Source organism: Chiroxiphia lanceolata, chromosome 1, assembly GCF_009829145.1.
Source record: "Chiroxiphia lanceolata isolate bChiLan1 chromosome 1, bChiLan1.pri, whole genome shotgun sequence".
Lineage (NCBI taxonomy): Eukaryota > Metazoa > Chordata > Aves > Passeriformes > Pipridae > Chiroxiphia > Chiroxiphia lanceolata.
This window is the reverse complement of record NC_045637.1, coordinates 85,907,670-85,934,499: the sequence shown is the minus strand read 5'-3', so window position 1 is coordinate 85,934,499 and position 26,830 is coordinate 85,907,670. Positions and strand designations below refer to the sequence as shown.

The following is a 26,830-nucleotide window of genomic DNA, read 5'->3' as shown; positions in this document are numbered from 1 at the left end:
TGAATTTAAAATTGAGAAACTGTATTCCCAAAAGCAGATCAATAAGGACAGAGAAAAAGGAGACCATGGTCACCACTATTTCAGCAGAAAGTATCTGAGCATGTGAATAAGGTGGAACTACAGCCTACAGGGATGGCTTCCAAACAGCTACATATTAACTGTGAATTTTGAAGAGCGAATATGTACTTGTTAGTAAGAGGTATGACAAAGCAGGAAAGTGGGTCTCACAAAGCAGAGACTTGTTGGGTCAAGTGTCCTTTTCCTGTTTGGCAAGTCCTTTTGTCTCTGTCCTCCTTATCATCCTGACACCTTACCACAGCACAGAATGACGGACAGCTCTTAATGACTTCCTAGCATTTGATTGCAATACACAGGCCCAGCTCTTTTTAACATAACATGAAAGTCTCTGTTCTCTGAATTTCAATTTTAGAACCTGTGTCCACTTCCACACATGCAGGCTCCCCACTCCCACCCTGCAACACAAAGGTGCTCTTGTCACCCCCTTGCTTGAATCAGACAGCTCTTCATCGCCTGACAGCTGGTGCTGTGTCAGCAGCCAGTGGGGCTGGTATCACTCCCTCAAGGAGAGGAGAACATCCTCTCCTGTGTACATCCACTACTACATTGCACAATTGGTGCTACTGTTCCCTGTGTCCAGAAACCAGGCTTCATCCTGTACTATCTCTGCACATTGCCACCATCCTGCCAGACCTGGAAATACTGTTGTTTTTTTCCCTCTCCTAGAATGCTGATTAGGTGATGGGAGCACAGGGATTACTGACTTGGTCCTGCTGGCAGCATGTGTTGGTTTAGTACCCCTGGTAGACTTCACTGGCGCATTCCTGGGAGTAAAGATGTGTTCTGCAAACAATCATTTGCTGAGTGGAATCCTGCAAAGCACCCAAGAAAACAAAGCACACACGCACTTCTAAAACGGGAATTTTGCAGTACCCATAGTTACAAAGATCTAAGCTGGACAGGGGATACTCACTGGACGAAGATGAAACACTGTCATGAAACACAAAAGGAGGTACTCTATAATGAAGCTCATCAGTGCCTACCTTCCTGTGCTTTCTGCTCTCATAGCTGGAGGAGAGGTGACCATATTCCCATTCACAATCAGAAGGAACAACGAGATGTTCTATGCTTTGTTTTGTTTCCCATGTGATGTTTTACCCCCTACAGCGCCACCTCTCCCACTCAGAGAGGCTGACCAAGATTCTCTGTGACAGGGCCACCCGCTCCTCCCGCCTGCTCACTTGTTTCTTCCCAGGTAGCTGGCTGTGAGGGGGCCAATAAGCAGGCTAATTTAGAGCTCTAAAAGCTGGCAGCGGGAGTGCAATTAAGCTGTTTTCACAGACTGCTGGCCAAATGCAGCAATTTATTGGCTGAGTGATTGGATTATTCATTTGCAAAGCTAAAAGAGGGCATTTTCTTACCACTTCAGTTGGCCTGTAGTACTTGTGATTGACTGTCACATGAATCTTGCCAGTCTCTTTGCATCGTCCCACTTCATTTTCATTCTTCCCTTCCCACCTGTAAAGAAGATAAACATTTAATCAACCCATAATTACTTTAGTGCTCTGATCTTACCAACATTTGGCCTTCTTTCATTTACTTGAGGCTGGTGTCGATTCTCCCTGCAGGACAGTATAAACTCATTAGCTATAGGAACAAAGGCAGAGTTTAGACTTGAATGGAGCAACAGTGGCTTTTGAAGTCTCTTTGTTTTGGTTTTTGATTCAGTGGAAGGTCTAAAATACAAGACTTCCAAATTAAACACATAATGCTAAGGGAAAATAAAATGTCCTTATTTCATAAGGTCTCATGTAGCTGCGAATAAATATGACAGTGAGGTTTTTCATTTGTGGATTGGTTCAAAGTTGTTTTCTTAAAATATTTTTAATTCTTGTATTTCGGCCAATACTTTCAGGAACTCTTTAATCTGTTAATTTTATAGATGTGAAGCTCTGTTTGAATAGCATTAAGCTGCATAATTTAATTTGTGCTTAACTAGAAAAACAAAACCAAAACAAAAACACTTACTAGGTTTTAGTCCTTCCTCAACATGGCTCTCCACATACATGTATTGTAAACGCTACTTACTATCTGTGAGCTGAAAGACAGCTACTTTATCCAAATTAGTTTCATATGTGTTGAACAGCCTGCAATTTGCTGCAATTTATGTGATCTGGTTGTGGTGTGAACTGTTGTCTTATAGACTGTTGTGGTGTAAAATTTCAGGAGCAGCAGAAGAGGAACAGTTTGGTGGGTGACTAGCTCTGCCTTTGGGGAGGTCAGCCTGCAGCCTTGATGCCTGAGGACAATGCTCCCACTCAAAATAAATGCTTCAGATGACTTGTGTAGGAACATACATTGCTGCATCAAACTTAATCCATTGAATATACAAAATCCAGAGTTATGATTGAAAATCTATCCTCTCTTTTCTTTTTCCCTCTAAGTATATACCATAGGGCTCTGCACCAGCCTGGCATAAAAATATGATGAAGTCAACTACCTTTTTTTTATGTCTAAGTAAAATCCATATAATTTAAATCAGCACTGAGATTTAGACTATTTCACCTCAGTCACCAGCAAGGAAAGAAAAGCAACCTTTGCCTCCCACTTGCTAATTGTTCTGTCAGCTCTTCGGATTTTGTCAAAGATTTGATTTCTCCTTGCTCCCCTGCTCTGCCCTCCCACCCGAACCCCCCACCCCCTCTCCTGGAGCTCCTAGAAGAATTTAATTCTTTGACAATCTCAGCCTTCATTTTTGAGTTTCTAGCCCTGAGGCCTAAGGAGAAAAGTCTGAAGATGTGACCTCTGTGTGCTCATGAAAATTAAGACACTGAAAGGGAGAAAGAAATACCAAATATGCATTATTACTAGTTTTTGAATCCCAAAATTTTTATAACACAACTCATGACTTTTGAATGACTAGCAAAGCCTGTAGGATGCTTGATACTGGGAACACTTAGCACTGAAATAATTTCCAACAGATAATAGTGACAATGAAGTCAGCTGTTAATGGTCATGCCATGATGTTAAAGATGATTTATAATTTAAATTTTCCTTCTTTCTTTTTTTGCAGTTGCTCTGTTTTAAGCCTGAACTGCAAAGTTTTCATTCAGAAGCCAAAACTAACATTAGCCCCTCCCTTTAAAGGGCAGAGGGTAAAGATGTGCAGGACTCAAATGAGCTTAATAGAAAACTAACCGTCACCAGTAAAACAACAGGAAGCGCTTAGATCAGGAGACGTCAGTCGTTGGAGGTCACTGAGCAGAGAACCCCATTTAACACCCAACAGGCTCCACAAGGCTCAGTCGAGCCAGTAAAGACTCACTTAATGTTGCTATCAAAGTTATATAACAATAGAAATAGCTTAAGAAGAAATCTCCACCCGTTCTGTTCAGCCCAGTAATGTGAAAAGTTCACAAGTTAAAAAAAAAAAAAGAAAAGTACATTGTGAACAAAGTAACGTTTGATAGCTGCACTTCTAATTGCTCTTGGCACCTCTATGCTCACAGCTGGGGACACCATACTGCTGATAAAAGGGACTGTGCAGGGGCCAGGCTGACACCAGCACCAAGACATCCATTTCATCAAACAACTCCCCCTCCCCTCTCTAGTCACAAAGAAAGAGAAAAAAAAAACAACCACCAAACCCCTCCTTAAATTATAGTCAAATTGCCATCAGAATTTTTAACTGGAAGATGTCATGCCAAATTATTTTGAAGCACAAGCGTGGTGGAAGAGGCATGGGGAACCCCTGTGTTGCTGTGGCTTTAGATAGCTCCAGCCACAAACTACCCAATTTCTGCTCCTTAGGGCCAGTGCCCACACAGACAAGAAAACAGTCTTGTGTAACTTGGGGGAAACACTGAAGTAAGTTTGGCTAATCAGGACTGGGCTAAATTTATAGATGATGATGAGTGGATTCCCCCAAACCCCAGCTGGTGTCAAAGCCCAGAGCTACCAGGCAGGCACCTGCTGGCCTAGTGGAGGCTTTTCACAAAATGCTGGTCCTGCAGACAACAAATCTCTACAGCAAGGCCATTGCCTGCCCCACACCGTGTGGCTTAACCCTCTCACTGAAGCAAAGGATGGGTTTGCTGCCACAACTGGTGGCATCAGCCATAGGCCAGAATGTTCTGCACTTGCTACCAACAAAGCAGGTTTGATGCCCTTTGCATCTACAGTTCCATGTCGAGTGCCTCCCTGTTGGAGATGGGTGCTTTGGGATTGCTTAGAATGATACTTGTTGACTATGGTGGATACCACTGCTATCGAGGACCTCAGAAATTCCCATAAAACTAAGTTAGTTACATTTCAAATGCATGTGCAAGTTTACTTGCTTGAAAAGTTCTTCACCTCAAGATCTTTTAAATTCTGGATTTACAGAGGGATGGATTGCATTTACTTTAAGGCTAATTCCATATCTGGAGATCACTACTGTCATAATACTTATTATCAGCAGTGACCAACGCTCCTTGTGTTTTACAGCTTTGGAGATTCCAATTATTTTTTATTTCCTATAACTATTCAGTAAGAGAGCAAGCTTCAAGCTATGAAAACATCCACAGGTATAGAGGACTTTGTAAGGATGAAAAGCAGGGGTGCCCACCTGGTGGAGTGTGAGCTGGGCAGGGAAGGAGACAGGGGAGCCAGGATAATTGAGGAGTGGTGGGAATAGCACTGCAATGGACCAAATGGTCTGAACGGACGTAATTGAGAAGCAAACAAAGCAAATATATTTTTGTGGTAGTCATGAAATCAACTAAAAATGAAGTCTTTCACTGAAGCACAGATAAACTGAACAAGTATATGCATGTCATGTCCTTGTTTGATCTTTACATAGAAACAGATCTGATGGTATTTAAAAAAATATTTAAAACCATTAATGGCTACAGCTGCTCGGCCTCTTTATGGAAAATAATCATGTAGACCTTTAAAATGAAATATATGCCATAGAAAATAATTTTATATTTAAAAATGAACAATAAATTAAATAAAAATAAAATTTTAGGAAAATTTTGCTTTTCCTCCACAGGTAATATGATATACCATTTGTGTAGACTTCTCAGATCTGTGGCCTGATTTCTGTTGCATGCAAAATTAAGCCAAAGCACTTCATTCTGTCTTGGCACTTTATAAACAGCAAAACTGACACCATATAACAGACCATTAATATCTTTTGCAAGTAATCTTTTGAAGGAAAACTTTAAGCATGACTCTTCATATGTTCATTTGCCACCAACTCAACCACCAACCTCGCCAGCAGCTCTGACGCATCAAAGCAATCAAGGATATAGAGATTGCGTAACCACAACCTTGTGCTTAAATCAAAAGAAAAAGAATTCCATAAAGGAATGTACCTAAAATCTCTTTTTCAAAAGCTCTGGTGAATCAGCTCTTCAATGCTTTTTTCACTAGACAAACACAGCTAAAAAAATGCTATAGTTGTTGTAGTGCACACATTGTCAAGCTCAAATTTCAAAAATCTAAATTGTGACTCCCCATATTACGAGACTTAAAAAAAGAATACATACTAGGCTCCCTATTTTTTGTTTCTTTTTTTTTTAAACATATTTCCAGTTAATTGGAAAGCTTTTGAAGCTCTATCTCTTCACTCCAGTTTATGAAATTTGGTGTTGAGAAGAAAATGTTTTCTGAAACAATAGTAATGCTTCAGTGAAAATCAAAGCATTATGAAAAGTTGTAATTTCAAGTAAGTTACATTAGTGTCAACCTGAAACAAAATTATATTAATAGTGTATAAAGGAGATGCTTTGACATCTTCAGAATCGATTTTTTTCTTTTGAATGGCTTTAAAACTTCTATTTAAGTTATTCTTTCTTTAAATGTATGTCCAGCTGACCTGAAATCAGATATTTTCCTGAACTGCATTTGTGAGAAATATTTTAATTTAATTTTGGGGGCGGGGAATACGGAATCTCCCACGAAACTCTATATTTCATTCTCACCCAGTCTTCGTATGGAAGAAACTGTCATACCTCTTATGAAGTATAAAATCAGATAATTAAATTTTTACAGTCTCCAAGCCTTAATTTGAATTGTGAAACAGAACTATTATTGGGTCTGCCTACAGATAAAACCTTATATCAATAAGAAAGTAATGAAAGCCTGCTCAGTTGCAAGAGTCAATTATCCAGTTGAAGTGGGTTAAATGCCCCCTAAAATATTTACTCTGCGTCAAGAATAGTGACAAAAATGGTACAGTCCTAAGCAAGGACCCATGCACGTGTGTGTTCACCCAGGCCAGCACTCTTCACCAACCTGGTTGGGTTCCTTTCAACTCTCTTCAAAATGCCTCCAGTTCCTGCATGAGATCCTGTTCTCTTCTTTATCTGAAAGCGTCTGAGTTTCTTGAGCTGGTAAATACAACACATAGCACTAGCTAGCCAGCACTTTTTGGTGGGCAAACCAGACTGGAAATAGCAGCTGTTTTGCTGATGACTTCTGATGGCTCCTCTTCCATGTCCCCACAGCACCATTATTAACATATTGTTGGCTTTCCGTTCTCACAGCAATCCTTCAAATCTCATTTGTTTCTGTAACCCAACCTTCTACTTCAGGGTAAAAAGAAAAAAACCAAGCCAACAAACAAAACAGAAAAACCTTCTGCCCTCAGTTAAATTTCAGTTCAGCCTTCACTGTCACTGAAGAGGCCACTGCTCCACTTCTGTTAGTAGTTCACCTCATTAGACCTTATAGCTTATCTGCAAACTTCCCCTTTTTAAGGTCATCTTTTATAAGACCAACTAGCATGTTAGTTAAGATAAAATTTGTATGTAGAGCCAAATGACTGGAGCAAAATATTCATTTTTTTCTGAATTAATTCTGATCCTTCAAGCAATGACTATTTCTGCAACAAATGTGCATGTATTTTTATATTAATAAAACCTGCAATAAATCTTTCTGCAGCGTGAACAGTTTTTTCTTTTCTTTTGCTTTTTTCTACTTTCCTCATTTGCAGACAGCAGTCTTTCTAGCAGTCTGCAAAGATCTCTGAGTGCTGTAGTGGTTTCAGGCTATCTTCGCAATCCTGTTCTAATTTAATAAGATTAATGACAGAAAATTAGTCAAGACAAGCGTTTGCCTGTTTCGTGTACCCTGCTGTAGTTCAAATTATAGGCGGGAAGTGTTTCCCCCAAGTACTACTTAATTAGTAATAAGTAGAAAGGAAAGTAAAAGAAAAAAAACCGTAATCCTTACAAGGGAAAATATTTGTAGCTTTGAGGCTTTCCTGGTAGTACAAAGGACTGAATTTGAATGATTCAGAGGACTATATAAATATAGTTTGAAATTTCTGCCTTGAAAAAGAAATGTTAGAAGAAAAAAAACAGACAAGTTAGATAAACTTCTGTGTACAGTTTACAGTCAATTTCAGAGAGAGAATCAGTCTTATTGCAGCTGTTCATTTCATTAGTTACAAAAATGTAGTAAAATTTCTCTCTCTCTTATTTTGGCTGGAAGACATAGTCCTGACATGTGCTAATGACTGTCTAGAACAGAATATTATGTTATGTTCTTGGAAAGACTTTTTAGGCTGTCCTGGATTTTCAGCTGTACAAGTTAATGTGAATTGTTAGGAAGACAAAAAACCTAAAAAAATAAAATTCATATTTTTAGCTGGTTGATGAAAAGCCAGGATTGCTTTTCTTCCTGTTCTCTACTGCAATATCATGATGCGGCAGCTAAGATTTTACATAACTTTCCCCGACAAAGCACAAAGAGTTAGGAGTCCCTGCACATGTGCCCAGTGTTCTCAGATGTGGCACGAGCTCTGCCAACTATTGTTTGCCACGACTTCCATCCTGGTCATTTACTCCATCATTCCATCAATTTTGAAAGGCAGATTGCACAGCAATACTGGGAGGCTTTGCCATAACTTATAGCAGTGGAAAAGGTGCTGTAAGTTTCCCAGATAAGTTTCTGAGCTTGCAAAATTTCATAATACCAGTAACCCTGCAAAAAAACCCCAGGAACCCCAAACAACTCAACACAACTCTGAGGAAGGGAGATACGAAGAAAGCAGCCATCCCCACAGGAAATTGTTTAGCAATTGCACTCTGGTGTACTGCTTCTTAGGTGCCTCATAAATTGTAAAGTAACAGATCAGTGGGACTCACCACCGGGGTCCCACAATGCTAAAAGGGAGGATTTTGCTGCCAGGTTATTCCTTGAAGAAGATATATTCAAACTGGAGGAGGTGGGAGTGGAAAGCTGTTGGGGGTTTCAAAGAATGTGAGAGGTTACAAGCTGGCTGGCAAAGAAGCCAGCGAGGGCAAGGAAAGTGTGTCTGTGTGTGTATGCACTGCAAAAGCATGAGTCAGGCTGACACCTAGAAAAATTGTGGAGGTTCTTTACAAAACTTTCCAAATGCTGAGAAATATTTTACATCTAGTGCAATTTGAAAGATGAGTAGTGAATCTGTTGAGACATTATTCCCACCCTGAGAGCACAGGGAAAGAATGGCTGGTTTATCAGGACAGACTATATCCAAAATGTTCAGAATTGCACCATTGTCAAAATGATCAGCAACAAAATTATCATGAGCATTTAAATGTCACCTTAGTCTCCATATGTGCAGTTATACACTGTAAATGGCGTAAGGAATTAACTTGTTCACAAGAAAGAAAAATTTCAGAAGAGCCAAGCCCCCATTTCTAAAGTAATTTATGTTCTTAAAAATCCACGTCACTCGGTGTCATGTGAGTTCTCATACCATTTTTGAAAATTACTTTTTCTGATTAGTAATTAAAAAATCAACTATGCCTTTGTACACAGAAAATACCTGCCCTACCTCATCATTTGGAGTTGTACTGTGAAGTTTTTCTAAGAGAGCAACTTGTGACTGATTGATTCAATCCTAACACTGACTGCAGTAAACACCAACATGAATGATATGCAGTCCACCACATAGCACCATATGTGAGCAAAAATTAAACAGGACACAAAATTGGGAGTGTTAGGAACAACTAAATCTAAACTAAGCCTTTAATATCCCCTCTATAACAGAAGCTATTCATAAAAGTACTTTCACTTTTATTGTGGACTTGTTATTTCCTTTAGGTTTTCTTGAGGGCTTAATTTGCTTTCTGAAAAATACATGTGGAATTGTCACTCTTGGGAAATGCTGAGACTTCTTAGGCCAACTCTAAAGCAGAGAGTTCAATTTTTAACTAATGGATAAATTTACTAACATCAAAAGAAACTGTGATATGGGGAACCACTGCAAATAAAGACAGTCAGATAGGTACCAACCTATATGTACAATTTTCTAATTGTAGGTAATCAAAATTTAAAAAAAAAAAGAAGTTGTTTACCAAACATTCATTCTTGCTTTGATAAACAATACTAGACAGGGGCAAAGTAGTTCTCAAAATCACTAGAATTCTTTCTTATATGGAGCAATTGAATTTGCAGCATTTTCTTATCCATGCTTACTGGGGTGAATTAGCTTATAAATACAAGAAACAAAAGTATAAAAAGTGAAGAAAAAATAAGAAAGGCAAAGCTATTACTAGAGCTCCTACTAACTCCTCTTTACCCTCTCAAACCTCACTAGTGTTTAAGGCATATGGCACAATGTGTGATCACAGGGACATCTCGCAGTCAAGAAATGCTAAAATTATGGAGAGAAACTTATTCCCCAAACTGATCCTTTGGGTTAGAAATACTATTAATACAGTCTCTCTCTCCCTCATCAGAATTTTTTTTTCTGGAAGCTGATGCCAAAAATTGAAACCAGACACTAAAAACTCATTGAGAAGAAAATGTTATTACCTCCCAGCCACCCACTGGCTGTTCAAATAATATTGTATATATCTGTGCACTTCTGCATATTTATTGAATTTGTCAAGTTTTTGTTCCCAAGTAAAACTTATTGGCCCTGTCAAAAGTTCACCAGCTGCACAAGTGACTTTGATGGCCCGAGGAACAGCCCTGGTGCTAGCGTCATGGAAGAGCCTGTGGCTTTCCTCTCCCTTTTCCAGCTGAGATTGGTATGTTGATGCATGGGGCCCAGAGAAGATACAGAAGGAGGGAAATTGAAAAAATAATAAACAATAAAAATATAAATTACAGAAAGCGCTCACCAAGCCATCCTGGTTTTATTATATGGCCTTGAGAAGGAATTTTGTATTTTCAATCAAGCTATGTAGAATATGCATTGTAAACATTCTGCACCCACTGCTCAAGATTTCTATGGCTTAGAAGGAGAAGAGCTAATAGTAATGGAGTGGTTTGCTACATAAGTCTTGTAGTGTGGTCGACAGGCTGTCGCGTGGAGAGAATAGGATTGGCAGGTGTCACCTCTTCAGATCGCAGAGGATGGGAGCAGGACTGAGGGGATCTAGGGACACAAAATAAAGAATTGGGCAGAAAAGCTCCTTTCGTGGGAGGGTGATGAACAGCACTAACAGTGCCCATCTTTGGAGGGGCATCTCTGCCCCCAGGACACGGAGTGAATGGGAGAGCAGCAAATGAAGACCTTGACTAAAAAATTAAGACTAACCCACTTACATTTTTACTTGTGATCTAGAGGGCACCACTGGACATATCCACTGTGGCAGTCATTTGTGCCTGGAAGTCTCACATGTTACTATTAAAGTGAGAGGGGGAAAAAAGAAGAATGTAGACAAACAAATGTAAGACAGCAAATGTGACATGCTAGAAATGTTCAACCTGTGGCTGCTCTCTCATCTTTGTACTTACACGATGGTTTTCCCAATGTGCTTAAATGACTTCTCCACAAATTCACGGACGCTGTGGACCTCCCCAGTAGCTATGACAAAGTCCTCAGGCTCATCCGTTTGCAACATCAGCCACATGGCCTGCAGAAAGGTAAACAAAGTCAGATTCAGTGCACACGTAAGTGGCCCCTTTGGTACACGATATTGTATTACTGCATTTTTGACTTGGAAATAACTAGACGTACGCACTCATATCCCAAGCTGGGGAAATTAGCACTTTCCTTACACAGTGGCTATTAACCAGTTCAGTGCAACTCTAAAAAGAGTCCAATTATTTCCTATTATAGAAAACAACGCTGTATTTGATTTTCAATTTGTTTCACAGCAGGGGTTTCTGCAGGGGAGACTTTAATATGTTTACTTTTGAACATTGAGACTTGGTTTAGTGCTCAACAGTGTGGATTCACTTGTTTAAAGCACTGCATGAATTGACATTGATATGGGGAAAAGAACAAAATTTTGTGATGTTTCAATCTAGAGTGCTGTTGACTGTCTGTTATAGAACGATGTTAAATACACTGAAGCATGAAAATATGGATCCTTTTTGCTCTTTCTTCTGTCACATTTGTTTTGCCCAGGTGAAGATTTTAATTGAAAGAGTTTAAAAGGTAACTAAGAATGTTTGACAGCATATTTGACCAAATTAATCTCTTTTTCCTGCTGAATATGTGCTGAATGTTACATACTAAAGCACTGTAGAAGAAACTTTTTCTTTTGACACAGGAAAACAGAAAACACTGGTGGAAAAGTGAGACGACCATTAACATCGCTTTCAGAGAACTGTTCGTGCAGCAAAAGGTTCACAATATGTTTTGAAGCAACACTTCATGGGATTGTCAACATCTTTGCATTTCAGGGGAGCAGGTTTAATTCCTGCAGCAGTCTTTCACAGAGTCCCCTCCCACAAAAAAGTAATGATGGATGAGCGCCATCTCAGAGGCCTGGCCAGCTAAGTCAGCATGAAAAACAGAAAACAGATGGAAAAAGAAGCATGCAAAGACACGTGTGACTTGTCTAAGGTATGGTGGCAGGTACATTTCAGTCTTCTAATGCGAAAGGCACTGCCGCAGTGACTGGACTATTTGACTGCATAGGAGCTGTAGGTGGACAGAATAATTATTACTTTAGATCAATCAGAATGATGCAAACACTTCATTTCCTTTGGCAAGGAAAAGGGAATACCTATATGGCATGATCCTCATTTAATAAATAACCAAAAAAGGAAAACAAAATAATTCAACTCTCTCTCCATATGGTAGAAAGGACTGTCATCCTCTCACAGTGTAATCCACGATGCTATTTGCATTGACCTCTTCACATCAGCTTTAAAGAAAACAACTTTAGTAGGTCCCTTGATGGTAGTGGATACTCTGCAAATCAGATTAATAAAAGCTTTGGGACAGCTCAGTTTCTCTTGGTAAATACCACCTGAAATATTCAATTTTTCCCTCCTATTCTTAATAAATCAGTGTCCTGCATAGCAAGGCAATTCATTCCACTTAAATGGTTCTATTTCCAAGCCATTTTTCTTCCCAGTTAATATTTTATGCATCTTCCAAAGTTTTGACAAGACTTTATTAACATGTTCCTTTTGAACCCTTTTGCTTCTTGAATGTGCATGGAAGGCTGGGTTTTGGGGAACTGCTGTGTAAGTTCTTGACATTAATTGTGCTTTAGGGAGATGACCTGCTGGGCAGGACAATGGCAGCAACTTTATTTTTCCTTTCCAGGATTGAACATCCTAACCAATGACGCAGAAATACCCAACTGGCTAATGAAACTCCTCTTGTGGGGAGGAGATGTCTTAACTTGTATCTCTCATATGAGCTTTCTTGGAGCACTGGGGTTTCCCTGATGATTTGAGAGGTCACTGTGAATCACCAACTCCTGTTTCTTCATGACTGGACAAGCTTGCAGGATTTACAGCTGTAGCAGCTGCACAGAAAGGTAACAGGAATATCTAAAATGGGTGGTTGATAGCTCTGTTTCTCCTAGCCTGGTCCCTAATTTCACAGACCTTCGGCTTTCGTTAAGCAGTCCAGCTGAAAACAACATGCCTCCTCGTATGAGAGGGCATTATTTGAGCAAAAAAGGATTTCCAAGATTAGACAATCAGTCAGAGGCAGAACTAACAGTGGTTCTTCTCCTGACTTTAGTGGATGTTTCCCATATATAATGAACTCAAGTTCTCACCCTGGCACTGTAGTGTCAGTTACATTTGAGGATATGTGACAACATAACCACATTGATTGGTAAAAATCACCCCTTAGCCCCAAATGTCACATAGGTTGACTGAATATGCAATAGTAGCATAAGCACCTGCTGTTTACTATGACCTTTGGTAAAGTGGTATTAAAATGTCTAAACAGAAGCAGGATCAGACTTTCAACAATTTTTTGCCACTCCCCACTTTTAAACACCTCAGTATTGTAATTCATTAGACACAATTTTAGTGCGGGTGCTTATGCCAAAACATTGAACAATCCAGTGAGTATTTAAAATATTTACGCATTCCTTTTCCATATTAATATAAAATAGCATTGAAAGTTTCTCTTTACTATAAAATATGCCCTACATCAAAGGAGACAGCTCCAAAATACTGACAAAACCCAGCCTTTGACAGTGGGGCCAACCAGGTTTAATGCATTTAGGTGTATCAGCTCTTGTCTACTATTTCAAAAAGGAAGCAATCACTGTCTTAGAAATACAACTTAAACTGCAGTAAATTTTTACAGAATCAACTTAGCAATGATCAAACAATGCAGATAGAGTTGCTAAAAGCAATTTTTGCCTCAAAACCTACCAGGAAAGAATATTTAACTGAATGATTGCTTGAGAATCTATCACTGCTAATTCTTTTATTTTTTCTGGCATTCACAATTGTTGGCACTTACAGTTACCTCAATCCAACCAGGTATGAAAAAAATTAACATGCTAAAATTTACAAAGTAAGCGATAGTTCTGTTTTGCTTCGAGGAGGGCGACGAAATGCTGTTGCTTTGAATGTGTCTGCATGAACAGTCTGTAAAAAAATGCCAAGGCAAGCCAGAAGAGAGAAAAAACTTTGAATAAGTTCCACAGTCAAATCTCTATTTCCACAGGTGCAGCCCATGACAACCAATGAGACATATGTGTACAAGCAGTAGCGATATGCTTTCCCTACAGCAAGTGCCAGGAATGTGCTTCCCCCCACATCAGACTAATAAAGGCTCTTGACCTATCAATTTCTAGGCATTTCCTTTAAGAATTCATATTGTACCAGACTCCAGGCTGAGAATGAGAGGAAAGAGGGAGATACAGCTCTAGGTTTATTTATCATTACTGAATGGCTTACTGGTTTTAACAGAGGGGAAAAGCTTTGTTTAAATTTCCACTGAAAGTAATTAATGGTTATTGACTGGCAAATGAAGAACAGGTGACACTCTGAATTAGAAGATAAATGATCTCATGTTCTAGCGTGATAATGGGTTAGTAATTGCTACAAAGCCTCAGCCTAGTGCGTCCCATCATAATGCTAGATCATGTCCAGAACACAAAGGCCTCTGTGTGAGAGGTATTCAGCCGTTCACCTCCTGATACAGCTGCAGAGTGATTTGCTCCATTTATTTTCTGATGGACTGCACAACTGAGGCAAAAGTTCACCCATTCTCACCTTCCTGTTCACATGCTGAACCACATGACCCATGACATGGCTGAACTGGGATAAAAACATTGCCCAGCTTTGGCTCTTGGCTATCTTTTAACCATCGCAAGGTCATATATTTTAGGAATTTTTCTGTTGCGGAAATGGAGAATCATGGATTTTTCTATATTTCTTTATAAAGGCTTTTTTTGATGGGCTGATAAGTAAAGAAATTCCTTGTGTTCAGTTCTGCCACCTTCTCCCTAATGTTATGTTCAATCCAGATAACAAAACATGGACAGATGTTGAAAAAGAGGAGAAAACTACCATGGAAACAATTCAGGCCTCGACTCTTTAGAATAAGGCTGTTCCTTTAATGGCAAAACATTTTTCATATTTGAACTCTTTTTGGCTCTGGTCTAGTGAATCACAAAGTCTAAAGGCAATACTATGTCATTTACATTTAAAGACAGAAACCTAACTGGAAAGAGATACATAGCAAGTCTAGGAAGCAGACACACTTTTATGATTATGTGGACTAGGATATCTGTTCTGCATGCCTGAACTACAGCCTCTGCCAAAATCTTTCCTCTTTCATCTTTTCCCTCTTTCCCTTTCTCAATATAAACGCCTGCCAGTAGTAAGCACCGTTTTCAAGCAACATATCCAGAATATGAGCCAGTCTTCTCCCTGCCCAAATTTCTTTGCTTACATAGTGTTTGCACCTGGGCTAGTGAGTGGGAAAACCCAAGTTTGACTAACTCTACTCCCATATAGGTACACTGTGTGCATACCACTGCTGTTATGGTTGTGATGTGTCTGCTTGTCTTGAGCATCTGGAGTATGTTGTAGATGTGTTTCAACATTAACTCCCACTAGTTCAGCATCCTAGTGAGAAAACATTTATTAACTGGGCTGTCATCCATGGATAACAAAGACTGGTAGCTGAGGTTATGTTTAACTCTATATATTTGAGACTTTTGTCTCACTGTCTGCTCTAGCACTGTATATTATTAAAATGGGCACATAGGTATCTTTGTATTCAAGAGGGAAAAAAAATACACATTCAACTTTCTCAGAAATAAAAGATAATTTTTTTTCCAAGAGAATAAATAAAACTTTTCATATGTCTCATCTAATTCAAGACCTGAAACAGATATGACTGAACACAATGGGATGAACTGAAAATGTTCCTGTTAGTATTAGTTACTATTGCCCTGCAATGCTACACAGCATTTTTTTCCAAGCCCTAAACTGTAAAAAAAGTCTTTCTTACATATCTCTAGGTGTTATGCAGAGACATTCTGACTTCTTTTATTTGCCACACACAGAGAAAAAAAAATCAAAATAAATCAGTAATGTTTACTTTAGGAGATGGAACAGATAGTTGCAGCCTGATGCATGGTGCATCCTCTGTTAGTTTCAGAGACAAAGAAGCAGACACTGGTGAATGCCTAGCTCTACTTACTTATCACTTGCAGAAGGCATGGGTTACCTCAAATCTGTCAACAATCAGGGAGCAATTTCTGACTAAGTCAGAAAACACCACCACCTGGAGAGACCCAAGAGTACATTATCACCATTCAAAGAAATTCTGTCTTTACAGTATTCCATACTCCATTGTTTAGAAGTGGGCAGAAGCATTCAGTGGGTTGGATATGGTACTCTCTAGTGATCCCGAATGTCACTATCCTGCTGGGTTCACTACTGAGAAGGAGAATTGAGCATTTTGGGCCAAAGCATGATGAGCCTTTACAGGGATGTGGCAGCAAAGGAGAACCTTCTCCCCATATGGCGAGCACAAAGGCCTGGCATGATGCTGTTCCTGTGTGCATCATGAGGGACTGTTCCATTTGCGCTACAAAAGACAGGGCTATTGTATCACCTCCCTCTCTGCATTGTCCCTACTCAATTGCACTGGCATCGAAAGAAGCTGCTCGGCATCTTCTGTGCTGTGGGGAGATGTCATGCCCACGCACTTCCTGCCTGCCTGGGATGTGAAGCGGTTCCAGATGCCACCACCCGGCTGCTCCTGACACAACCCAGCTGACTGGCTGTGGTTTCTCAAGCTGCTACAGAGCTGACCACAGCTGATGATTGTGCCTTAGAAAAGTGAGACGGGACGCTGACTCAGAGCTCTGAACCCAAACTGACTTCCAGTGTATCTATTTACTTACTTTTGGAGAGGCACAGAAGGAAGAAAAGGTGCTGCGCTGGCTGAGTCACCCACATCTGATTGACTTCTCCGACTGCTAAAAGCATAGGTGTGTACTGGGTGTACCCGGTAGGCATGAGAGGGTGTTATATAAGGAGATTACCTAAAGAAACAGTGATACCTACATATAATACACATATAATACACAACGGAGGGAAAAACTCTTTACACATGTTCTGCACACAACAGAGGCATAGCACACATGGTTGAAAAACACTAATGAAGCTAAAGTGCAGCAAAAAAGTCCTGTGATCAGAGTTAAGTGTAAGCTGTCTTTGCCTGAGAGCCAACATACAAAAGTGTTGGGCATGATCCCATGCTCCCTGCCACAATGGGAGTTCAGTCTAGAGTAATGACTATTGCTTTAGTACTTGTTTCTGACAATGTTATAGGTCAAGGCAAGCACAGCAGGGAGGCTCTTGCCAAAGAAAACCACAGGGATGTGCTGCCAGGCATGCCGATACTCCCAAAAAGCCAGTGACAGCAGGAATATGGGGGGAGTATGCATAATCAATGTACTGCTGTGCTTTTTTCCCCCCTAAATTACAACCCTTCTTGCACAGCTACTTAAAAAGTTAGGGTGCACACGCATTAAGAACCTTACTATGCTGTTACCGTTTGTGTTTGAAAGGCAAACTGAACTTCAGGTCATTGTCTATCACTGCAACGAGTGGCACTTTTCAAATGTTCAACCCCCTCTCAAAACCTACAGCAAAAGAGGAACTGCCCAAGAGGTGCAGGACACATGCCTCTTCCTTTCCTCTGAAGAGTCATCATCCTGTTCTCTCAGATTACCAAAAATCACAGTGTTGGTGCAAGTTCTGTTGCTCAAGAAACCTCCATTCATGGAAAAACCCTTCCGAACACCATTTAAGTATCTATCAGATCTCATCAGTTTAAATACATTTTGATATGCTTCTACCTTAACTGAATAATGCTGAACATAAGGACTACAAAGTCTGTGTACAAAGTTTTTCCCTTAGCCTTGCCCTTTCTACTCATGCAGAGGAGACATTGAGTACTTGTGACATGGCAGCTGCTTCCATTCAGAAGAGAGACATTTGCAAACCATAGACATCACTGACAGAAAAAATATAAAATGAGAACAGATTTGAGATGAAAACATTTTCCTCTGAGAGAAAAAATACATTATTTACTAAGAAACAATGGAAAATTTATTTTAAGAATCCCAAGAAAGTAAATAAACAACAAATCTCCTGGAGTATAGGTACAGAGATAGTATTTTGTGACTCATTTTATAAACTTTCTCACAGATTTTCAAAGTTACAGTTGATAAATTGTCACAGAAGCAATTTGAAGTATGCTTACTGATTTAGTCAAATCCTATGGTTTGGCTCTAGATGTGAACTTGTTCAGAGCTGAACTGTGTTCAGAGCCATGATTTTTTCTTTCAAGTTAAAAGAGTATAGCTGATACATTTGAAGGTAATAATCCAACAATTATAAAGTTACTAAGATAATAAAATACCTGATAATCTTTGTTGAGCATCTCAAAGGAAAACAATATCAATGTCTTCTGAAACAAAAGCCCTCACATCTGTAGGAAATACTAGGAAATACTGTCTAACTCTTCTCTTGTAAGCAGATAGGCCAATTGTTTTACAGATCTCAGGGAGGACTCGTGAAACTTTAGTAGGCAGTTTTATTAATAAAAACCGCAGGAATTATAATCCAGATAAACCTTAAAGGTCAGCTTTCCCTGTTAATGGAACATGATGTTTCTCACATGCACCTTGGTTGAACACAAAGTTCTCATTGTATTATCAAAAACTAGATTACTTTTTTTTTCTTGTGTCATTGAATGTCAAAATATTGTTCTTTCAATACGTGGAAGTATTTGTATACAGTTTTATAACTGATCTTTAGTTGCTAGCTGGAGGCAAAAAAGAAACAGTAAAACTGCTTGTTGGGAAACCTCACCAACAATGAAAATGAATATAGTCTTTTTTTCCTGCCAAAAAATTTTGAACAGATTTTTAGGTTCACAATGGTTTGTTTATTCTTCAAATGGTTAGATTGGAAGTGACATGTGTGACCCAAAGCAACTTAAACGAAAAGATACAGAAAGGATGCATATATGCTCTCTTTCTTTAGTTTTAATTTTGGAGGATATTGTCACAATTGCTAAGAAAAAGCTGCCTTAAATTTTGTTTACGAGAAAGGGAAAGAAATTCAAAGCTAAACAGAGAGAAAAAAAGAAAAATTCAAATTGCAGAAAGTATGTGTGAGTTTTAACCACTCAGATTCGTATTACGTAGTCAAGAATATAGATCAAATACATGTTTCTCAGGCTCCACCTAGCAGACAATTCCAAAAGATATTTGACCCACTTCCACCTCCCTTTTTACCCTTACAGAATTAATTTTCCCTGCTATTTTTATATGAATGAAAGACAAAATACCTCTTCACAAAGCAGCAGACTCCCATTTAACAGGATTACTCATTGCTAAAGTAAAGGGTTGTACCCAGGTTGTGGTGAGGGCAGAGAAGTCTTAGGGACCCATGCCAGGAAGGGCTGGTCGGGGCCATGATCTAACCACAAGAAAACAGACTAGGCTTTCAAGTCAAGTACTGGCATGTTCACTGGAGCAAAACTATCAGCCACAAAATAATGATCACAATGTAGATATTGATCACAAATTGTTTACAGTGCAACATTTGACTATAAAAAGGTCCTAGTTCCTGCTTCTGACACCTGTTTACCTCCTATTTCTTTCCTGGATTGCAAAGAACCCTTATAGCTAAGCACAAGTTGGTGTACTCCTTTGAATGGAGGTCAGAGGAACAGCATGATCTATGGAGCAAAGTACTACTGATCTCCAGCCTGCCTCTTCAGCTTGCTAGCTTCTCCACTCAAGGTTTGTAGGTCTGCCCTAGGGATCTGCCCAGTGCCTATCCAGTAATGGGCCCTGACTCAGGTTAAACCATTAGTTGTACTGTAAAAAAGTGGTAAGAGTAGCAGAGAACTGCCAGAGCACAGGCAGATAGGTTCAGAGATAATAAATCAGCACTTCATAATGTTTATACATGTTTGAGGGTATAACTGGGAAGGAAGAAGAGCAATCCTTTAAAATAGTAACAGTAACAAAGCAAGAGCACTGAGATAAAATTTATGAACAATGTTATTTTAAAAAAATGCAGGGAGATAGACTGAGTTAATAACATAAAATTAACCTAAAATCTATTTTATAATTTATATTTCCCCTTCAAATTTCTAGAGTTGTTGCTTCATTATGCATATTCTCCTCAGACTGCTACCAGTTTCCAAATGATATTGCACTCCTGAATATTAATCTAAAACAACTGACCTGAAATGTTAATTTACTTCTCTTGAGGAAAACATTTACTACTTATGGGGTTCTTAAAAATGAAAAGTTATCCTTTTCTGAATAATTTGTGTAAATAAAGAGGCTGCTACCTTAAACACATAATTGAACCTCACTTTCTGATTATATTCCAGTTTTACTGGGGTTGGAAGTAAAAAAGATTATACCATTGTTACTTATGATACAGTGATAAAATTGTACGCCAGGCACTGTTTTACTCACTATAAAAAGCAAGAAGTCACCTGAAAAAATACAAAAATGCTAAAGTATTCTCATTCCTGATACCGTGGATTTTTTTTTCTTTTCCTTTACCAGAACATTTCAGGTGACAACATTCTGGAATTTGATGCTACGTTCTCTTGGCTGAGTATAGACTGAGACAAGAGCACAGCTTTGATGCCTCAGGGATACGGTAATGAAATACAGAGGGATTTATTTTCCTTTTTATTTTTACCTCATGTCACAAGTTCAATTTTAGGCCAACAGTACCCAAAATGGCCACCATGTGATATAGCAGCTTATGCAAAGAATCTGGCAGTTTAAACCCAAGCCCTAGGACAGAGGAATCTGCCTCACAGACTTGCTGCCTCAGTGTTCACATTACTGTTGTTCTGATCAAGTTTCTCCATGCTCAGGATTGGATACCTGCTCACGGTTTATGCCATCTAAAATTGGGGCATGGAAATTTCAGCTGGAAAAAGACAACAGTAAAACAATTCCAGAAATCAAAGGATGTTTTTTAGAAGTCTGTCTGTGCAGTGCAGATGTGAAAAGGCAACATGAAGATTTCTCTTGAAATGCTCAAAAATACATTTGGAGGGCATTTCACATTGACCTTCCCTTGGCTTGTTCTGGTCATTCTGATTCCACCGTTATTAGTAATTATTATTTCTGCAACAGCACTTAGTCACACCAAAAAAATAAGTCAGGGAAAGGGAAGGATCTGCATTAAAACCATAGATATGACTGCTCTCCATGGGCTTGTGTCAGAAAGGAATAGAAAATTTTATTCAGTTTGTTCCCAGCAATAAATACAATCCTGGCATCCTGGATAAATCCTTCACATAACAGCATGTGTTCTTTTATGCACCCTGGGAGTGATTCTATTTAAAGCCATAGAATTGTGGGTGTGAGACTGTAAGCACATCCACTTACCCAAAACAAAATTAAAACCTGTCTTATATTAGAGTCAGGAGAGCTGTTACGAAAAATGCAAACCATATGAAGTTTTAAGTATACTTATGTTTTTTATCTGTCTCTGTGTAGCATATACAATTGACTTTCACTGCCTGAGATGAAGTGATGACAAGTGTTTTACCATATTATTACAGAATACCCCAGTAGCATTATCACACTTCAACTTTTGCTTGCAATAAATCTCTGCTCCATGCATGTCAGAAGTCATTGCTCATATCACATCCAGACAAAGTAAGGGCCCTCCCTCCCCAGTGGACATGAACGAGACTCCACACACACTAGGTATTCTGCCATTAAGGCTGGAATAACCCCCGCAGGTCAGACACCGGGAACAGTGTTCCCACACGCATTACTTGGCAAGGGCCAGAGGTCTGTTCTCAGGCAAATAATAGTGGCACAGGCATGAGTCATTGCAGAATGCAATGGATTTATCACCACAATGACACCATCATCCCTTATATACTGGTTTCCATGTGCAAGTCTCATTCCATCTTTTCTCTTCTTCTTCTCAGAGATTTATAACTCAACTGCTGAAACATGTTTCATATGAACACAATTCTCTGCTCTGTATACTTTTTTTCAACAGCTATACCATAAACCATATTCTAATTGCAAGGGTCCAGCTTTAGGTCCAGCCTGTTTATTGGTTTCAGTTTGGTCCAAGCAAATGATGAGCAGAAGCCATCTTCAATGTCCCAATCTCAGCGGTGTTAATGATGCTCTTCAGGGCCTTCAATAAAGCATTTAATCTTACTGTCTAAATTTTGATGTCTATGAAGCTGGAGTCATAATATTTATGCAACAAGTGTGCTGTAAGAAACTTAAGGGTAGCAGAGACATTTCATGACAAAGTGCATTATTTGTTATATCACTATTACAGTGAAAGGTGGGAATTCAAACATTCTTCCTTAATACTGACTAGCTCTGGACTAATTAAAAACAAAGGAGCAAAGAAATGTAAGGATGAGAGCACACAGAAATCATTGTTAGACTGCACACTCCAAAACTTAATGAAATAGACATTTCTTGAGTTAGTGCACATTTCTGCTTTGATGCGAGCGATAAGAAACTACTCAGACGATCCAGATACTAATAAACAAGCTACAGTGGTTTCTTCGTGTTTTCTTCTCTCTTGCCTAAACTTCAGCAAATTTATTTTTCCCTTTTTGCACAATAATTGAAGGAAACTTGGAAATTAACACTTTGAATATTTTCCCATAGAAATGAAGTTTATCCTGCAAACCATGTCTGATTCTGGCTTCATATGAAATTAATTTCACTAGTTTCTACAGCCTATCAAATTAAAAGAGAGGAAAGCAGTTCATGTTAGTGTAAGTAGCTCTCTGATGCTGCACTATTTTCTGCATTTGACCCACCTGGTAGTTGTAAACCCAGGTGTGAAACAAACTGTTACATCAAATGATGAAATAATAACTAAACTTATTATTAAACCTCTGCACTTAGTATTCTTCCCCTTTTCAGCACAAAAAAAATACCAAGGCATGAGATCATCTGGGAAGGAAAGGGAATAAAACCATCTTGCTGCACATCCCAGAGAGACATCTAAAGCCTGAGACCACTGCAGTTAGACCTCCCTTGAATCCTGCCCTCCCTAGCTGCCACCTTTCCTCAGTCCCCAAGCTGACCCCCTGAATCAAGCCAGATGAGACTGGCAGAGACATGTCAAGGAAGTGCTGAAAAGGTGACTTGGGTCTCTGGCAGCTAGTCTGGAGCTCATTTCTATGCGAAATCTCTGGGGGCTGCTGCTTTGCAATTTCTCAGGAATGTTTAATTCTCCTCATCCCTTTGCTGAGTCTCTCTGGAGAGGTCATGGAGGCCTGTGACATCCCTGGAGGGCACTGCCTAACTAAATTAGCATGAGATAACTTTGGACTCTCTTCCAAACAAGAAAATACAAGGGAGAGAATTTCATTAAAAGCAGAAGACTAGGTGATCCAAGTTAATCCCAGCCCAGAGCTGCTGCAGAAATGTTCTCTGTTTATATTTTGACTTTACTCTCTGTTACAGAGTTCACTGACTATAATGGAAGCTGTGTTAAGTGCACAACTTGACCTCAGTTGACCAAATCTTAGTTTCGTAATAAAGACAAAAAGTGGGTTAGGCAGCTCTAAAAGGTCTGATTAGTTACTGTTTTGCCTGTTAGTGTGTGTGTGACTGTGTAGGGCACTGAGTGAATGGTAGAAGATAAACACTGATGTACTTCATTCTTCATATGAACTTTTTAATCAGGAAACGTGAACTCTTTCATATGCAACACTATTATAATACATACATGTGTAGGCTTAGCAGTCATTAGCAAAGCAGATACAACCAAGTCTCAAACTTGCATTTTGGTTTTTTTTAATGACTTGTGTATACAGAGTTTTATTTAGATTCCTTCAATGGATAATGGAAAAAAAAAAACAAACTTGGAGAGAGGGAATGTCGACATCTGCCCACTGTTCTGCAGTAGTGTTTCCCAAGGGCAAGGTAAGACACAATGATAGACCAACACACCCAGCAATATCCCACCTCATCTTCCAGCAGAAGAGCATTCACCACAGCAAATAGCTCCAAAACAAGGATTTGATCGTCTGTATACAAACAGGATCAGGAGCAAATTAGAAATTTTTCACTTGGGTTGAGATTATAACAGCTGACTCTAGGGAAACAGGAGATTAAATAAAAATGTACTGAAAAAAACTCATCGCCCGATCTTGATCTATTGGAAAAACTGGGTTGGTGAGATCCAGGAATTCACACTTCAAAGTATTATTAAATATATTGGTAGTAATAAAGTGAGACCACCTAACTTAGTCCAATATGAATGAAAACCACATTATTCTTAGATTAGAGATTAGAAAGTGAAATCTTACTTTGTTAAATGCTGTTTATAAGCCAGTCCAGCATAACAGCATGCTTTGGCTATACTGGGACAAATACTCTTCCTTCTGAGAAGACAAGAAGAAAAGGAAAAGGTACAAAAGTTCACGCAGTTCATATTAAGGACAACCCACCATGCTCTCTCCCTTCAGGAAGGAAATATTAGCATGCCCCCTTAACTACACTCTGAGTGCAATGATCTGCTGGGAAACATGACTTCAAGTCATCAGATCTTGGGGCACTAACGGGCTAAACCAGGCTTCTTATTTGTGTCGTAATTGTCTCCGTTTCACAGAAGGACTGCTGCTTTGCCATGGGTGCCACTAAGTTTGTACACGCACAGTTAAAAAGCAAATTTTCCACTGAGGTTTTCCAGAAAAACTGAGAGTCTTTTTAGTAAGTGCTTTTTCTAGTCTTCCTCAGAAAGATGAAATAATACACCAAAGGAGAAAGTTATTCCAGCACGGAAGAAAGACTAGAGAAAATGCATGAGAATCAAATCTTCCTTTGACAGTGAATATTCCTATCCACTCCCTCCAGCTTGCTTCATCACCAAAATCATACCCTGAAATCAGGCATGTGGGCCCAAATCCAGCCCCCCTGGAGTCAGTAAAATCTTTGCTATAGACTTCTGTGAGGATGGAATTTCATTCTGTGTGTAGGGGCCTGTCACGGCCAAAGGCGAAAAAAAGGGTGTTTTCCATGCAGGCTCTGCTTTTCTACTTTTGTGTCCCTCGGGAAACTGGTGCAATTAGATCCCTATTATTATATACTGGAAAGACATATATTGGCACTGCATGTGAGTTTAGGTACTTAAAAAAGTTTATGTACTTAAAAACAGAGGGAAATTTTAAATATAGGTTACTTTCTTTCAAACACCAGACTTTATATATAAACAGTTCAGAGCTGCTATAGTCTGGTAAGTGAATAATTAGGGCGAAAAAAAGCATGTGAAATACATGATTAGCTGGCAGAGAAAGATTGCTAAATAAGACTCTAACCCCTTTTAAATGCCAAAACAAGGGATAAAAATTCATATTTGTGTCCAAAAAATAATCAAACTAACTTCAAATATTTGAATGAGAACCACAAGGAAGGAGATCTAAATTTATAGCTATAGGCTTTTGTCTTTATTTTAGAGCTTCCTGGGAAGATGCAAATAAGAAAATTAATCCAAATAAAGTAAAGGTGTGAACTCAACAAATTTACTTATACATGCATTAAACACATCCTTTGTCAGAATGAGACTCCTCCCTTTTATCTACCTAATTCAGGACACCCTGGTTTTGAACACAAGCCCACATTGGGGTTTAATAAACTGAACTGATTTACTTCAGTATTTCATCCAGACTGATTTTCCTGGAGGAGACCCATGGGCATACTGCAGTGTGAGGAACAACATGTATGGTGAGTGACAGACTGATGGAGTTCTTACAATAAACACTGATATTTTTTTTTTTGATCTAAAGACATCTCAGCTTGTGTTCTATTTCCTTAAAAATGTACTTTCTCCTTCTCAAGTTTTAACTGGATACATTAGTCTGCATTGTCCTAAATTATCAGCAACAGTATTTTGAAGTATTTACCAAATAATCTATTTTGTCTCCGGAGAAAGCAGCAAGTCAATGGTGAAGAAAATCCTTGCATTTACAAGTACAGCATGCACAGGAGGTCACACATGCACACTATGTATCCATCCTCATATGTCATATGCATATCCTAGTATGTCAATTAGTCTGTAATGTACTTGCAGATACTTCTGGGTAAAGGTACCACACCTAAGCTTTTATATGCCTTACCAGAACAGACCTAGACAGAGAGGAATGATTTTGTCTTTATGTTGCAGGGCAAGAAAGGAAGATGCTTTTTTTTCCAACTCTCCCAGCAATTCAATGCCTGGAGGAGGAACAGGAAAGAAACCATGGTGACCTCTCTGAACTTAGGGAAGCAGCTGCCAGCTCAGCAAGAGTAGCATTGCTGATGGACTGTAGTACCTACCGCTGGAAGAAGCTTTTAAGTTAGTTCTCTCTCTCTCCTTCTCCCTCTCTCTCTTTTTTTTTTTTTTTGACATCCTCTACCCCTAAATTATACAAAGGGAAGAACAAGAGAGGACTTTTAGAAAACTCAGCTTGTTATGAGACTGGATCAAGAAGTCATGAAGTTGAAGTTTCCATTTATCCATATAAAATCAAAACAATATAATTGCTGTGTTGAGCAAGCAAGGCATAACTTTGTTTAAGGTATGATTTATGTAGAATTTCAACTTTCTTGAACACTTTGTCTTTTAACATATAAATGTTACTGCTCTCTGAATTCAAACTTCTAAAAAAATGTTTACATTTCTAAAAAAGATTTAAACTTGGCAGACGTGAAACAAACCTATGTCTCACATGTAGAGAAAAATTCCACACAAAAGGAAAATTCTGACTTTTCTAATTCTAGCTTTAAAGGTACCCCTGAAAGTTTCTAGCCAGTTATCACAGTGGAATTCAGGAACAACTTATTGCCTCTGCCTTTGAAAAAATGAAATTATTAAAAGAACAGAAAGCAAAATAAGGAGATATGGTGAGAGGAATTTTTATTTTTTAAGATTAAAATTGTGAGAACATCAGAAAACCAGAACACAGATAGCATCCTGATCCTGAATACTTCATTACACACATTCAACCTTAGGCATCAAAGGGAACTCACGCACATATACACGGGGAAATACATACATGTTCTAGTACCAGCACCACATAGAGATGCCACAGGACACTGAGTCACGACAGCTGGTCAGTTAAGGTTTC

At 39.0% G+C, this 26,830-nt stretch overlaps 1 protein-coding gene across 2 annotated transcripts in view; it reads right to left on the bottom strand.

Moving 5' to 3' along the window:
- The window catches only part of GMDS (GDP-mannose 4,6-dehydratase), a 417,655-nt gene that overhangs the window by 73,987 nt on the left and 316,838 nt on the right, over positions 1–26,830 (bottom strand). For both annotated transcript variants that reach the window (XR_004359692.1, XM_032702498.1), the window contains exons 8-9: positions 10,741–10,859; positions 1,440–1,536 (exon numbers count right to left, since the gene is read on the bottom strand). Coding sequence is in view for 1 of the 2 variants with exons in the window: in XM_032702498.1 (XP_032558389.1) it covers positions 1,440–1,536; positions 10,741–10,859 (216 nt within the window). In the remaining variant the exon portion in view is untranslated. The remainder of the gene's footprint in view (positions 1–1,439; positions 1,537–10,740; positions 10,860–26,830) is intronic.